Source organism: Anabrus simplex, chromosome 6 (genome assembly GCF_040414725.1).
Source record: "Anabrus simplex isolate iqAnaSimp1 chromosome 6, ASM4041472v1, whole genome shotgun sequence".
Taxonomy (NCBI): Eukaryota; Metazoa; Arthropoda; class Insecta; order Orthoptera; family Tettigoniidae; genus Anabrus; species Anabrus simplex.
This window is the reverse complement of record NC_090270.1, coordinates 60,403,193-60,416,897: the sequence shown is the minus strand read 5'-3', so window position 1 is coordinate 60,416,897 and position 13,705 is coordinate 60,403,193. Positions and strand designations below refer to the sequence as shown.

Genomic DNA, 13,705 nt, shown 5'->3' with positions numbered 1-13,705 from the left:
GAGTGAAAAAATTCTGTCTTGTTACGAATTTGAGGCGTTTTAAATTTTTTGTCACAAAAAGTTTTGCTTGTCTAGGAAATTTAAAACAGCCTACCGTAAATTCCTCCAGAGTACATACAGTTGACTCAAATGAATGTACGAGTGAATGACATGGAAATGAAATCAACAATTACGTACTAGATTAGGTATCTTATCCTATTTACGTTCTTACTCCTCTCATTACTAAATGTCCAACTTCTGGGCTAAGCACATTGTTAACAAAGTGATCCAACATCATCGGCTCCCCTTTCGAGCAATACTCTCATCATACGTGTAAAAATTTGATGCAGTCTGACGAAACATTAATATTGAATGAAATGAAGTTAAGTAGGCGGTGATAATAAACATCACTTGTAATATTCGGTGTAGGTACGTTCCTCCGAAAGTCCTTTGTTATCACCTCCAGTTCTACACAATTCCTTGATGCCTTCCTGTACTTTTCACTTTGCACCAAGTAATTTTCCTGTTCTTTCTCTTTATTTTTCAGCTCATTACACAATGATTGTTTAGTTCCTTCATGCTGACAAGTAGGTACATTTGCTGCCAACACTGAAATTGTGGCTTTATTCATATCACAAGTACTGCAGAAGCCTTTTCATGGGTAACCGAGAGTTATGTTAAAATTACCCACAAAAATTTTAACATTGTATAACCTACTTGATTGTCCTTGTTGGACTCATACATCCTATGAAGTTTGGCTACATCCAGTTCCTCAGCCAGGTACAATCGAAAAGTATCTTGTAAGGAATAGTGGGGATTTATAATAGATTTATTGCAGCCAATGGCCAATGGGATTTTCTACCTCGAAGTGATCTGATGAAACCTGTAACTTTAGATTGCATTTCATTGGATAATTTATTAAGTCTGTTGCTATGTTTTCCTCGGCTATCTGTTTTAGCTTCACCATATTGTGTCAAATGTTTAATAGTTTGAGTGCAGCTATTAGAAATACCGTACAGAGAAAAATGCCTTGTAGCAAACACTAACATCCTGTAGTGCGTCATCTACACGTGCCCCAACATGGTAACAGTAAGAGGAGCTGGAAACTTGTCTTACATTCATCCTTCCCGTTGCGCCGCCACTGAACAGGAACAACAGTAACAAGTCCACTCAAATATTGACTCTGCATTATAGTGCCCCAGTTCATTGAAATGGGAGAAAAGTTTCCGTTCTTCGGAAGAAATTATTTCGAAGCACTTACAATCTTCTCCAGTCTTGTGTTGTAGCACGTAATTTCTTCATAACATCTTGCCCGTCTTCTTTAATTTCTTTGCACTACGTTGCTCACTATTTGCCTGTTCATTGCGTCACTAATATCACTCAACATAATTATTACATAGGACAGCAAGGTACAATAAACAAAGAAAACACTAAGCTTGACGTTACTATTCCGGCGGTACTTTGTGAACTGACCAGCGCCAATGGCGGAGTGGAGGGGAGCCATACGGACCCTGATCGGTATTGCTCGGCAGTGCGTGGACCTTGATCACTATGAGCCGTTACCCCACATCTTTTGGCGTTAATTACTGCGAGACTGATCTTTCTTGGACTGAGGGTCGTACCTGATATTCCGTCTGTATTCAGCTTCACAATGCCAATGCTAACAATTTCATCGAAAAATGGACTGATTGTTCTTAGCCGTCACCCTTCAGGTGCTAACCTGCATCCCATATACAAAAATTCTGAATTAATATACACAACAAATGAGCATCATACATAGATCAGTTTTAAGTCTGAGACCATTCAGTGTATATGAAGCAGTAATGTATAGTGTTGCAGTTACCTGCAAGCGTTCATTGTGCAAGCCAGGATGGCCTGAGACCATAGTGTCCAGCCCCATAGCTAAATGGGTAGCATACTGGCCTTCGGTTCAGGGGGGTCCCAGATTCGATTCCCAGACGAAAATAGTTTAAAGTGATTATTTAAATGTCTTTCTGGCCATGAACTGCCAAAAGGAAGTGAAAAAACATCTCAGCAGTGAAGAAAAAGATCCACTTTAGTCACATTCGGAGGAACATGGACATGAACCCTGGAATGAAATTAGTGAGGCTCAATCTATTATGGACACTGGTCAGAGGGAAGTAGGGGCTATGAAGCACCAGTTGATTTTTGTAAGACTGTTAAGTCTGATGTAGAATTCAATTCTCCTTTAGCTTCAAATGAAGAGGGCGAAGTTACTGTGGAAATGTATGACCCTAAGTCTGATTGCGAACAATGCAGTCAACAAGATCCAGTGGGATCCAGTAATTTGCCACCCTATTTACAACAGTGTGGTCAAACCTTTTGGAAAATACAGGGTCCTCCTCGAACACGAAGACGTGAGCCAAATGCCTACTGTGAAGCCAAGAAGCTTGGAACATTTTTTATGGAGGATATGATAGACGAAATTGTAGGCTTTACTAATCAAAGAATCAAAGTTCGACCCAGTTATTCCTATGATCGTGATGCACTAAACACAAATTAAGACAGAATATGAACTTATTGGTCCTTCCCGCAATCCCAACGTGACTTGGACGCCACACGAAAGCGATTCTGGTGCCAGCATCACTTAACCTGGCTAGAAGGTAATGAATCTGCTGCACCAGTGGGTGTTTCGAAAAACAGGTTTCAATAGACTGCAGAGAGCTTAACGAGTCTGTACACATAGGAAAGTGGCTTTCGCCACCCAGTGCAAACTGCAGAGTCTCTAAGATGGCGTAAAGCTCTGCAGTATACATGCTACATACACTAGGAAGCGAGATCTTCGTGCTCATATCATCGGTGACTAAAGAGCAACCAACATTTCCTCCAATTTTAAGACCCATCCGTAAAGATATGTTTCACAGCTGGATATTGGTGAACGAAGTCCTGGAAATACCTCCGATGAACGGAGCAAACCGTGTTCACCTGGGGTCCATAGTAGATCTAGACTTATTTCCGGTCGCAGAACTAACCATGGAAGTACCTCGCTAAAAGTTTGTTCGAGGCAACCATCGATATAGATGTTCAAATCACAACACAAGCTATCAATTCGAAACCCAACTGGCCGTGCGGCATTCGGCCGGTCTTGGAACCTCTGGTGGTATTTGGTACTAAAAATGCATTGATAGCCTGGATGTAGTGGCATTTTACGAATTTTGGCAGCGTACAAGAGGCGTAACTGCTGCCCCTTTATCCTCAAAGGTGGAACTCCCGCTTTAGCGAGTAGGCTGGGAATGGGACTAGTACGGAAAGTTCCTGTTGCCAGCGTAACTCCACTATGGTGAACACTGTCTAAAAGGCTCAGCGTAGATTTTGATGCTGAGCCATAAGCCGCACTTCCATAGTCGATTCGGGAGAGTACCGTTGCCAAGTAAAATCGTAACAGCACTGCATGGTCAGCCCCCCACGAAGTGCCGCTGAGAAACCTAAGCATGTTAAATCTCTTCATGCAGGCAGCCTTCAACTGACGGATGTGAGGCTGCAGGAATCTGCAGGTGTCTAACACTGGTAAGACACTATTTCGCAAGAGGAGCTCTAGTTCAGGATGCACAATCCGACGTCGACAAGTGTACAACTGAGGTTTTCGCTGCTGAAAACCATGTTGCAGGGCCCACCTGTCTCTTAATAGCTTGCTGTAGCTGTCTCAGCAAACGACACTCTTCCGGAGCTAAGTCTTCTACATACAGCGATGGAACGACTGCGGGCCAAGCAACGGCAACTATGCCGCTGATGGCGATTGCGAACAGCGCTACACCGAGTACAGATCCTCGAGGTACTTCATTTTCCTGCACCTAATATTGAGAAAACGCATTCCCTACTCGGACACCAAGGTGCCAGAATTTAGTCCCACAGTTCTTTACGTGCCAGTAAAATAGTTACCTCTCTTGATTCCAGCCACCTCCCGAGGTCAAAGAGTTCCTTTCCAATATAAAACTTGTTTCCATAGAAGCTTGCCTATTCTTGATTTACTTTAGCCAATGAAAATCATTTAGCATCTTGGATATAAGCTGGTAAATATCTATTTATATACTGACCTAGATCTTGCATATCCACATTTAAGGACATTTTTGATGTTCAACTTGAATTCACACCTTCCTTGCACGCATTGCAATACCTCTACATAGCCTTTCCATCCTTCAACTCACTAATTCTACAAATTTCTGGACACATTGTGAAATACTTCCTTTTCCCAAGTTTTAATAATAAAATGTTACTGGCTTTACGTTCCATTTGGCGCCAGTAAATCTGCAGACATCAAGCTGGCATATTAGAGACTGTTCAGTTACCGGAGTACTCTGTTCGAGGTCGACCTTCAGCAAGCACCACCCCAACCAGATTACAAGCTAAATCATGGGCCCACTTTCCCATGCGTATTCCTCCTACAGAGAAATCAAAAGTCACAAGAAGGTGTGTTGTGTACTACAGCCAGGGTAAAAGAAGCAAAATTTGCTGTCAATGCAAAAAGTGTGGCGTAGCTCTTCACGTAGAAGAATGTTTTGAGGTGTACCACACCCAGCAAACGTACTAAAATAGCGGCGGTGTTAACTTTATTACTTTGTTATCATGCATGCAAATTTTCAGAAAGGAATATTTACTGGTTAGTTTTGAATGATTTTCTAAATAATAGTGTGATGACGGCCTTAGAGCGGTATTTAAATGTGATTTCTTAGTGAACTCCTATGGTATTTAAATATGAGGCAAATGGGTTAACTGGCAGTATCAGCTCATTCTGAAGGTCCTCTATCAGGTACGTTTCCCTTGTTAGCTCATATACCAACCGAGATCGGGTTGTCTTTGATGCTCCCAGGACCCTTTTGAGGTAGTGAGCATTGATTTTCTCCAGTTCCTCCAGTTGTTTATAAGTAAAGTATTCTCCTATGAGTTCAAGACCATATGACAGCACCGGTATTATCTTTGCCTTAAATAGCTACATAGCTGTCTACTGCAATAAGAGAAATATTCCCTATGTCGTTCATGACTCTGATCACAGCAACCATCCTGGATCTCGTGCATTCGGAAGCAATGCCCACTGGTTTGAAGAGTTAGACCTAGATTTTCGAACTGATTTACTCTTCTTAGACGCGATCCTCTACACATTATTTGGTCAGCCTCTGCAAATTTACCACCCTTCCTGAAAATCATCATTTCTGTTTTGTCCTCGTTTATGAAGATTTCATTTTCTTCTGCCCATTCCACGAAGACTTAATAACAAAAGCAGTCTTATATCTCAAATTGATGTCTCTTTACAAAAGTTGAAATGATGGTTGGAAAACAATTGTGATGACAGTTGCTGCAAAATATTATAAAATCTATGAAATCAGTTTCACATAGATTAAAAAACCTATGTTCGGTGTGTCATTACCGAACAAGTGGCTGCGCGGTTTAGGTCACATAGCTGTCCGCTTGCATTCGGGACCCCACTGTTGGTGGACCTGAAGGTTTTCTGTGGTTCCCATGTTTCACACCAGGCAAATGTTGGGATTGTACTTTAATCAAGGCCATACTGGCATCCTTCCCACTCCTAGCCCTTTCCTATACCTTCGTTGCCATAAGACCTATGTCAATGCGACGTAAAGCAAATAGTAAAAATTGTAAGTTCATGTGAAGTGCTATGACAGTTTTCGGATATTAATTCTCCGCCTCTCTCTTACACCCTGTGACGTCAGGTATGACACCACCCCTCCGTCACCAAGTAAACATGGTCGCCATGTGCTCTACCAGTCCTATATAGTGTCCTCTTCAGTGTTCTATATGGCAGGTAATACAAAAACCTAGTATTTTCGCACCTCTACTCCTTCCATGCACGCTAATGAACATATTTAATAGTATATGATGGCGGCTACAAGTGAACTGAAATATCTGCTTCTTTTAAATTATCACCTGCATTAGAAAATGAGAATGCACATTTCTTTAGAAATTGTGTTAAACTTTCTGAGAGAGAAACTGTAAACCTTCAAGTTAATGAATACAACTATTATAATTGACAGGAATTAGATCATGTGCCACTCCACATTGGCCAATAGGAATGCAAGTAGCTACTTCAGCAATGAAATGAAGTAAATGTATTTCTGGGGGCAGGATGGCGAGTTCCTGGACATCGCAATGAACACATCTCTCCGAGACGCATTCCAAGATTTCATTAATTTCCACTTAAAACGTTGGAAAAATGTCTCGATGTATCAATTTTTACCTACAAAAGAATATTTTGAAGCTAATTTATGTCTATAACTGTATGTAGAGATTTGAAAGAATGATTGCATGGTCGCCAAAAGTTCAGCCATAATCATGCAAATTCTACAAGGAGGTGATGTAGAATAAAGCATGCGACACTTACGTGGAATTCCTTTTAGAGATGTGTCCATTGCCAAGGCTAGGGACCCACCAACCGACCTGAAGAAGTACATTTACTTTTATAACCTAACGAAGAGTAGTGCACACCATTTTCAATTGCATGAATGGCTACATGCATTGCTATTGGCTGTCAAAAATGCATTGTTACATCATTGCCATTAATGATTAGAAGCACATAGCATTGCCAACCCGCGAAGTAAAAACGGACGGTCTTGTCGAAGCCCTACCCTAACCAGTGTACACCAATGGTGTTTCCTCAGATAACTACAGGCCTAAGGCCGCTTCGCAGCTCTAACCCGGGGGCTTATGCACCCAGACCCCCTTTGCTCGCTAATGGTCTAGTTTTCTGCAAGAAATGAACATCGACAGTCATACCACACGTACATACTGGCAATGCAAGCAGTAATCATGGTACTAATGTTGCATGAACACCACTAAACTTTTGATGATTCTACAATTGTAGAACAAAACCACACTGTCAAATAATGCCCACAAATTTCCGAATTTTGAGACTATTCAACCCGTTCGGTGAGCGATGCGGCGAGATCCGCAGCTACAAGTCGCTTGCTCGGTGGGGAACGCAGATATATCCGCCAATTCAATATTTTTTTTTCAGTTGCCTGCCTGCAGACGTTTATTTCCTTTTCAGCATTATTCCGGATGAGTCTGCCCTCTGATGTGAATTTTTTCAACTATGTTCTCCCAATACCAATGTGTCATCCATGAGTTGCAACATAAAGAACGCAACTGACATCCGGGCAAGAACGACCTAAGGCCTAATAGCTCCGCGCTGAAGCTTTAGCTCATCGCCTAATCGTCCCTTGGATGTAATAATATTGCTGTAGAAGGGATTTCTAGAGATTATGACACTGAACAGACCTCTCTGATGGCATTTTAGAACTGTGACCTGATTTATTATCCCCCGTCTTGAGTTCTTCCTTCACGACTGGAGTGTGTCTTTATCGTGAGTTACACATTTTATTATCATACGCATCCGTAATACAGTCATATTTTATGATTTCCGTTCAAACTGTTGAGACCAGGGTTCTATTCGATCCTTTTCTTACATTTCTTCCCGCTAAAATATCTACAACGAATTATCGGCCCCCACTGTTAGAGGAAGATGATTTACGGGTCATGATAAACGAAATGTTGGAATTTAGTGGGGAGAATTGTGATATTAGTGAAGTAAGTTCTGCCAAAGGGGAATTCGGAAGTGACAGGAAATTATCTGGAATAAGTACTCCGGGCTCGAATATACAGTACAGGGTTTTTGGTGTAGCTGATGCGAATGTTCAGTAGTCACAAAAGAGACTTCACATGTTCGATTTCAGTTCAAGTAGTGATCATGACAGTGACAGTTGTGATGATAATACTGATCACAATCCAACCATTGCAAGTTCTTCATCAACTTATACTGAAAATGGACAAAGAAATTCCCGCTTTGATTAAAATTTCCATCGTGATGCAAAGAGAGTTTTTAAGGAAAACAAAACAGAAATATTTTAATTACTTTTTTATTACGAGATATGCCATAACATAGCTGAACAGACAAAAGATGCCGAGCAGGAAATCGCACATAAAACCCAGTTCAGTAAGACGAAAGGAAGGAATAGAGATCAAGACCGTGCCCGAACAAATAAAGACGAAATAAAGCTTCTTATGGCTTTATACTGTTGCTGCAGGGGATTTACAGAAACCTAAATTAGGACACTATTTCTCGCAATCGCTTGTTCACTACGCCTATTTTCTATGAGCTGATGACACAGAAGAGATTTTTTTCTCGCCAGATTGAGTGGCCTGGCCAGACTCCTGACCCCCAACTTGGCAGGTTCGATTCTGGCTCAGACCAGTGGTATTTGAAGATGCTCAAATACGTCTGCCTCTTGCAAGTAAATTTACTGGCATGCAAAAGAACTCCTGCAGGACTAAATTCTGGCACCTCAGTGTCTGCAAAAACCGTAAAAGTAGTTATTGGGACGTGAAGCCAATAACCTCTATTATTATTATATTTTCCTCCACAGCTTTATACACATCTGACAATGAGGTGAATAATGCACAACTTCCTCCAAAAATAAACGAGATGAATCCAGCATTTGACCACCTGTTAGCAAAACTTTCGGAAGCTTATACCCCTGATTGCAAAATGTCGATGAGAACCTATGCTATGGAAAGGGTGGCTAGGGTGGAAAGTTTACATAACAAGAAAACAATCGAGTTTCGGAATGGAATTATATAAATTATGCAAAGGCGAGACAGGTTATATAACATGACCTGCTTCCGTGTGTATCATAATGAACAGCTGTAAAAGACAACACTGTGAAGACTGTAAATACGGTAAATATTACCTGTAGTGTAATATAATCCGTTTATGTCACTTAGTAATTGTAGCGAGGCTATATAAACTTGATCCCTTGAAAGCGCTAAACAAGACAAAACAGCCCTACAACCAAAGGTACTCCTTCCACCCCGTCAACATCCACGCGAACCAACCACCGTTTATTTTACGTGGGCCCTCCCCATCACATTACCACAGGCTTCAGGAGTACCTCTGGCTCAACCTCAAAGACATTACCGACCTACGGTTCTGCAAGTTGTACTTGCGCCTTGCAGTACGTACCCATGGCCTGTAGGTAGTAATGTTCGGTCTTTGAATGTTAAAAGCTTAGCGTAAAATCGTGAAAAGTCGTATATATATTCAACTATGGCAATCCACATCACATATGAGTGTTAAGCTATTAGCCCCAATTAAGAATTGCTGGTACATCTAATACACTGAACGTATGTTGAACATTAAAGTTTGAAATTTTCTTCACCAAATGAAAACGAAAAATAATTCATGCAGTAGAGGGTTAAGTACATGTAAACTTTGTAAATCTACAATTTACATATATAGAAACATTTATTTCCAGGCAGAGATTGATAGTAAACTGCCTAAAATATTCAGGTGAAAGTTACTGTATAAACAAAAACCAGAGCTTTGCTGTTAGGAAGAAGCAATCTCGATATCAATGTGAAAGCACTTAGTACGTTTTTGCACAAAGTATTGAAAAATTAAAATAATCTAATTTTTCAAGAATTAAATACTTTATATTCAAGGAAATATTTCTCTTTTGGCCCTTCAATAGTTCATTTTAGTCAAGATTGCTTTTAATCAAGTAATTAAATATTTTCTTCAATCAGGGAAATCGCTCCCCAACCTGAGAGTGAGCTAGTGTGTACAGATGGTGGTGGTGATTATTGTTTTAAGAGGAAGTACAACTAGGCAACCATCCTCTATTAACACTAATCAGAGAGAAAAATGGAAGGGGTCCGACACTTCAACAAATGAAGGTATCGGCCAAAGGAAGACAAGGGCCATGAAGGGCGTGAAAATGAAAGACTCCCTAGCCCTCGCAAACCTAATAGCGTCAGGGTCAGAAAAGAACAAGAGTTGACCAAGAGAGGTCCGATAGGATAGATGAAAGTGAGGAGCCTGGCACAAGTGGAAGTAATGCCAGGACTCAGCTAAGGGCCCCGTGGTCGCCATCCCACGCTCCAAAGTTCAGAGCCCCTGGGGCTCCTTTTAGTTGCCTCTTACAACAGGCAGGGGATACCGTAGGTGTTATTCTACCGCCCCCACCCACAGGGGGTAGTGTGTGTGCTTAATTCTAAAGGCAGTTCTGGGAAAAGTGGTACAAATGGTCAATTTTATTATAAGCAGACCTCTCAAATCCTGCATATTTGCTCATCCACAAAATTGGGTAAAACACCACAATCTAGTAATTGATTTGTTATATCAGAATTGTTTTGGAAATTATTCATTGTGCTTTTCATTATGTTCCAACTCCTACCATAAGCTAAATAAATCAATCCAAAGTTAGTAGGCTTTCCTTGGTAGAGTTTATAAATGAAGTTAAAACATCAAGATGATTTTTTACATCTGGCTAAATGGGTTTGGTTTGACAGTTTTTTTACCACACATTCTTGCAGAGACAGATTTTCTCAGACTGCCCATAACAAAATGGTGAAAATGAAGAAATGTGAGAGTTTTTTTCTTTTAGAACCCTCCAAGCAAGAGAGCCACTGAACAACTAAAACTAAGGATGAAAATGTGCCCGATTTCCTCCTTAAATTTGTATACCGGATGTTTATGTTACCTCAAAAAATTAAAACGATACTGAAAATATGAGTTTCATGCACCTCTTAAATGAGTCTGATGCTTTCATTTGAGGGGTATACCTAGTGTTTTGCACGAAATTTTAGGTTTTGGTAAGGTGCCACAGAAAAAACGCACTGCCAAAAGCCATCAGTTGGAGCCTTTACTGCAGATCACACGGCCCCTAAGCTGACCCTTCCGCTTCTACCAGGCTACTTACTCGAATATTTCTTATATGAGCTCGCTGGGTCAAGTTCCCATCTGAAACTTAAGGGTTCAACGGCACTTGCGAGTCTCTGCAATAAGCTATCTTCATACTGCTAAGGTTGGAACCTCTTCAATATCCGATTCAAGTTAAACGGGGGCGATTGCCTCGCTCTCCTTGAAAAAGCATAGGAACACGGGATAAAGCAAGACAAAGAACTGCTTGGTCATATAATTGCGACCTATTGCGGAAAATTAATCCCGAGTGAGCAGAAATTGAATCACATAAGAACATGCTTCGTTTGGTACTCTTCTTTGTAACATTTCGTAGCTAACTCTACCTATGGACTTTGTTCCCTTGCCGCCAATTCAGTCGTAACGCCCGGCGAAAAAAGAAAGCTACCTCCTTATAGAATAACGTGTATCGTGAAATACATTGCATAAACGGAATATGTACTGAACATTCAAAGGTCGCGCGGTAGTTTCCGATCAAATTAAAAATAGCAGAGGTGTCCACAACCTTAGCACGTAATTCAGTTTATCCACCTCTGAGCACGAGTCCGAGGCCCCCTACCATAGAACTGCAGTACTTACACATATTGATCCAAAAATATTTTAGCATTAATGTATATTATTAGATGAATAAAACTGTACCTCATTCAGGATGATACAGCAAAAATATTTGAAGAAAGCAACCTATAAACGAAAATCACTCGGCAATTGAAAACAAGGTCTAGCCACATGTACAAATTGCAACGCTAGGAAGATGGAGGCGTGCAAACCGGCCTCGGATAAAAGACAACTGGGAACTTCGATATTTATAGATTTAAACTAGCAGTCTTTTGCACTCACCGATGACTTGCTTTTGTTGGGCAGCCTTTGGTTGTTCGGGCTGTTTCTCCGGGTCAGCCATGACGTTCCGGGTGGTGGAAAGGTGTTAAAACACGCCGAACCGATGTTCTCCTTCCTTCCTGCAGCTTTGTTAATTTCCTTCTCAACATGGCGCGTCACGTTCGGATATTAAGAACAAGAGTGAGTTCACGTGATTGGTTGGAAAGTAATGACGCAACAAACAGTATCTGATTGGATGTCTCGACCGGCAGATACTCCCGAATGAAAAGATATACCAACACAACAAGAAACTCTTCAAAGTACTTCAGGTCAGGTAACCAGCTATATAAAGCAGTAAATGATCTGAAAAAGCAATCAACAATAAATATCACTTACATTATATCAACACCATGACAAATAAAATTATCGTCTACTGATTGTTATGAAGTTCGTGCAGTAGCAGATCTCATAAAATGTCATGGCGTAACAACGTGTACACTTCTACATTTAAAATTCGTTAATATTCTGATTCCAGGAGAGAACAAGACAAGTTTCTTCGATCATAATAGATTATTTTATTATTTCCTGACGGAGAGCATACAAAGGATGAATGTGTCGATGACTTGTTCTCTTATCAGTCAAAAGTAGCGAATTATAGAGCAATTCTTAGTAGCTCATTCCAAAGGCGTAGTGCACTGCATCAAGAGTTCATACTCAGTTGATTAATTGGAAAATGACATTTCCATGTACTGTATTTATGTATGTTCAACCCTTATCCTCTTTGTCTACGGGGTCGGCTATGAAGTGAGTCGAATCTTCGTAGCGAGTTTTTACGACTGGGTACCCTTCCTGACGTCAACCTCACCAGAGGAGTTAATGAGATGAAATATGTAGCATAATACTGTACTGTATAATCGTAGGAAGGGAGATGGTGAAACCCGGTGTCAGTAAATAGCCTACTCCTGTCGAATAAGTCAAAGGGGTCTCCTCAAAGCTTTAACGTCCCAATCTGTCGGACGAATCACTATCAACAGAGCCATATGCCTTCACTCAACATCCCCCTCCCCCTGAGGGTGGGGGCGATAGAATAACACCCACGGTATTCCCTGCCTGTCGTATGAAGTGAGAAAAATGGGTCCTAAGGGCTCTTAACACTCAAGCACACGCGCCAAATCTTAGGACGCAGACACACCCATGGGGATGCTTTCCACCCCACATATCACTGTATTGTAAAATATGAATTACTGTATTAATTTGAGATTTTAAGATAGATTATGTAAGAATGACTCTTTCAGCGGAGATCCAGCCAGAAAGATATAAGAGCGGGGAGAGCACAGCAAAGTTATTTGTACATTTCACTAGGAAATAAAGTGACCTGGGGTGAATACCACACCATACGCGTGTGTTTGAGGGTTAACTAGGAAGCGTGGATTGATGACCACGGAGTCCTGGCATTGCTTCCACTTTAGGCCTACTTGCCCCGAGTTCCTTACTTTCATCTCTCCTGTCCGACTTCCTTTGGTCAGCTCTTTTTACCGTCGGTGTTATTTTACCGCCTCCATTGTTCCCATTAAGGCTTTCTTCCCATCCTATCCCTTCGTCACCGGGTGTCGGTGCGATGAAAAACAAACGAAGTATCGGACCCTCACCTTTTCCCTCCGATTAGTGTTAAGAGATAAGCACCAAATCTTTCAGCACACATATCGAAGAAAGGACAACAACAACCATATGTGCAATGTATAATATGATATTAATAATAACCACAATAACGCCTATAGTTACGTATGGGCTCACTCTCATTTGGGAGAAACTAACCTTCTCTGACCTTAGAAACATGTCAAAACAAGATTCCTAGAAAGAGCTGGATCTGGAAAAACCTTCCACCGGACCCTACAATGAACTAATAGCAGAAAGAAAACGGAAAGCAACGGACACAATGATATACAGGGATTGGACCGGAACAAACCAAATACTAAGACATCATATCATTAGTCTAGCGATAAATGGGTTTCACCATAAACTATGTGTTAACAGAAAGTTTCATCAAAGCAAATGATCAATGTACTTGTACATTATGCGGCCAGAAATGTGAACAGTATAATTTTACGGTCGAACAGTCCGCCTCTGTGGTGTAGTGGTTAGTGTGATTAGCTGCCACCCCCGGAGGCCCGGGTTCGATTC

General features: G+C 41.1%; 1 protein-coding gene across 1 annotated transcript in view; it reads right to left on the bottom strand.

The window, feature by feature from the left end:
- Positions 1-11,696, bottom strand: part of yps (ypsilon schachtel) — a 164,689-nt gene extending 152,993 nt beyond the window's left edge. The window contains exon 1 of the mRNA XM_067149749.2: positions 11,546-11,696. Coding sequence (XP_067005850.1) covers positions 11,546-11,606 — 61 coding nt within the window. The 5' untranslated portion in view covers positions 11,607-11,696. The remainder of the gene's footprint in view (positions 1-11,545) is intronic.
- Positions 11,697-13,705: the final 2,009 nt, after the last annotated feature.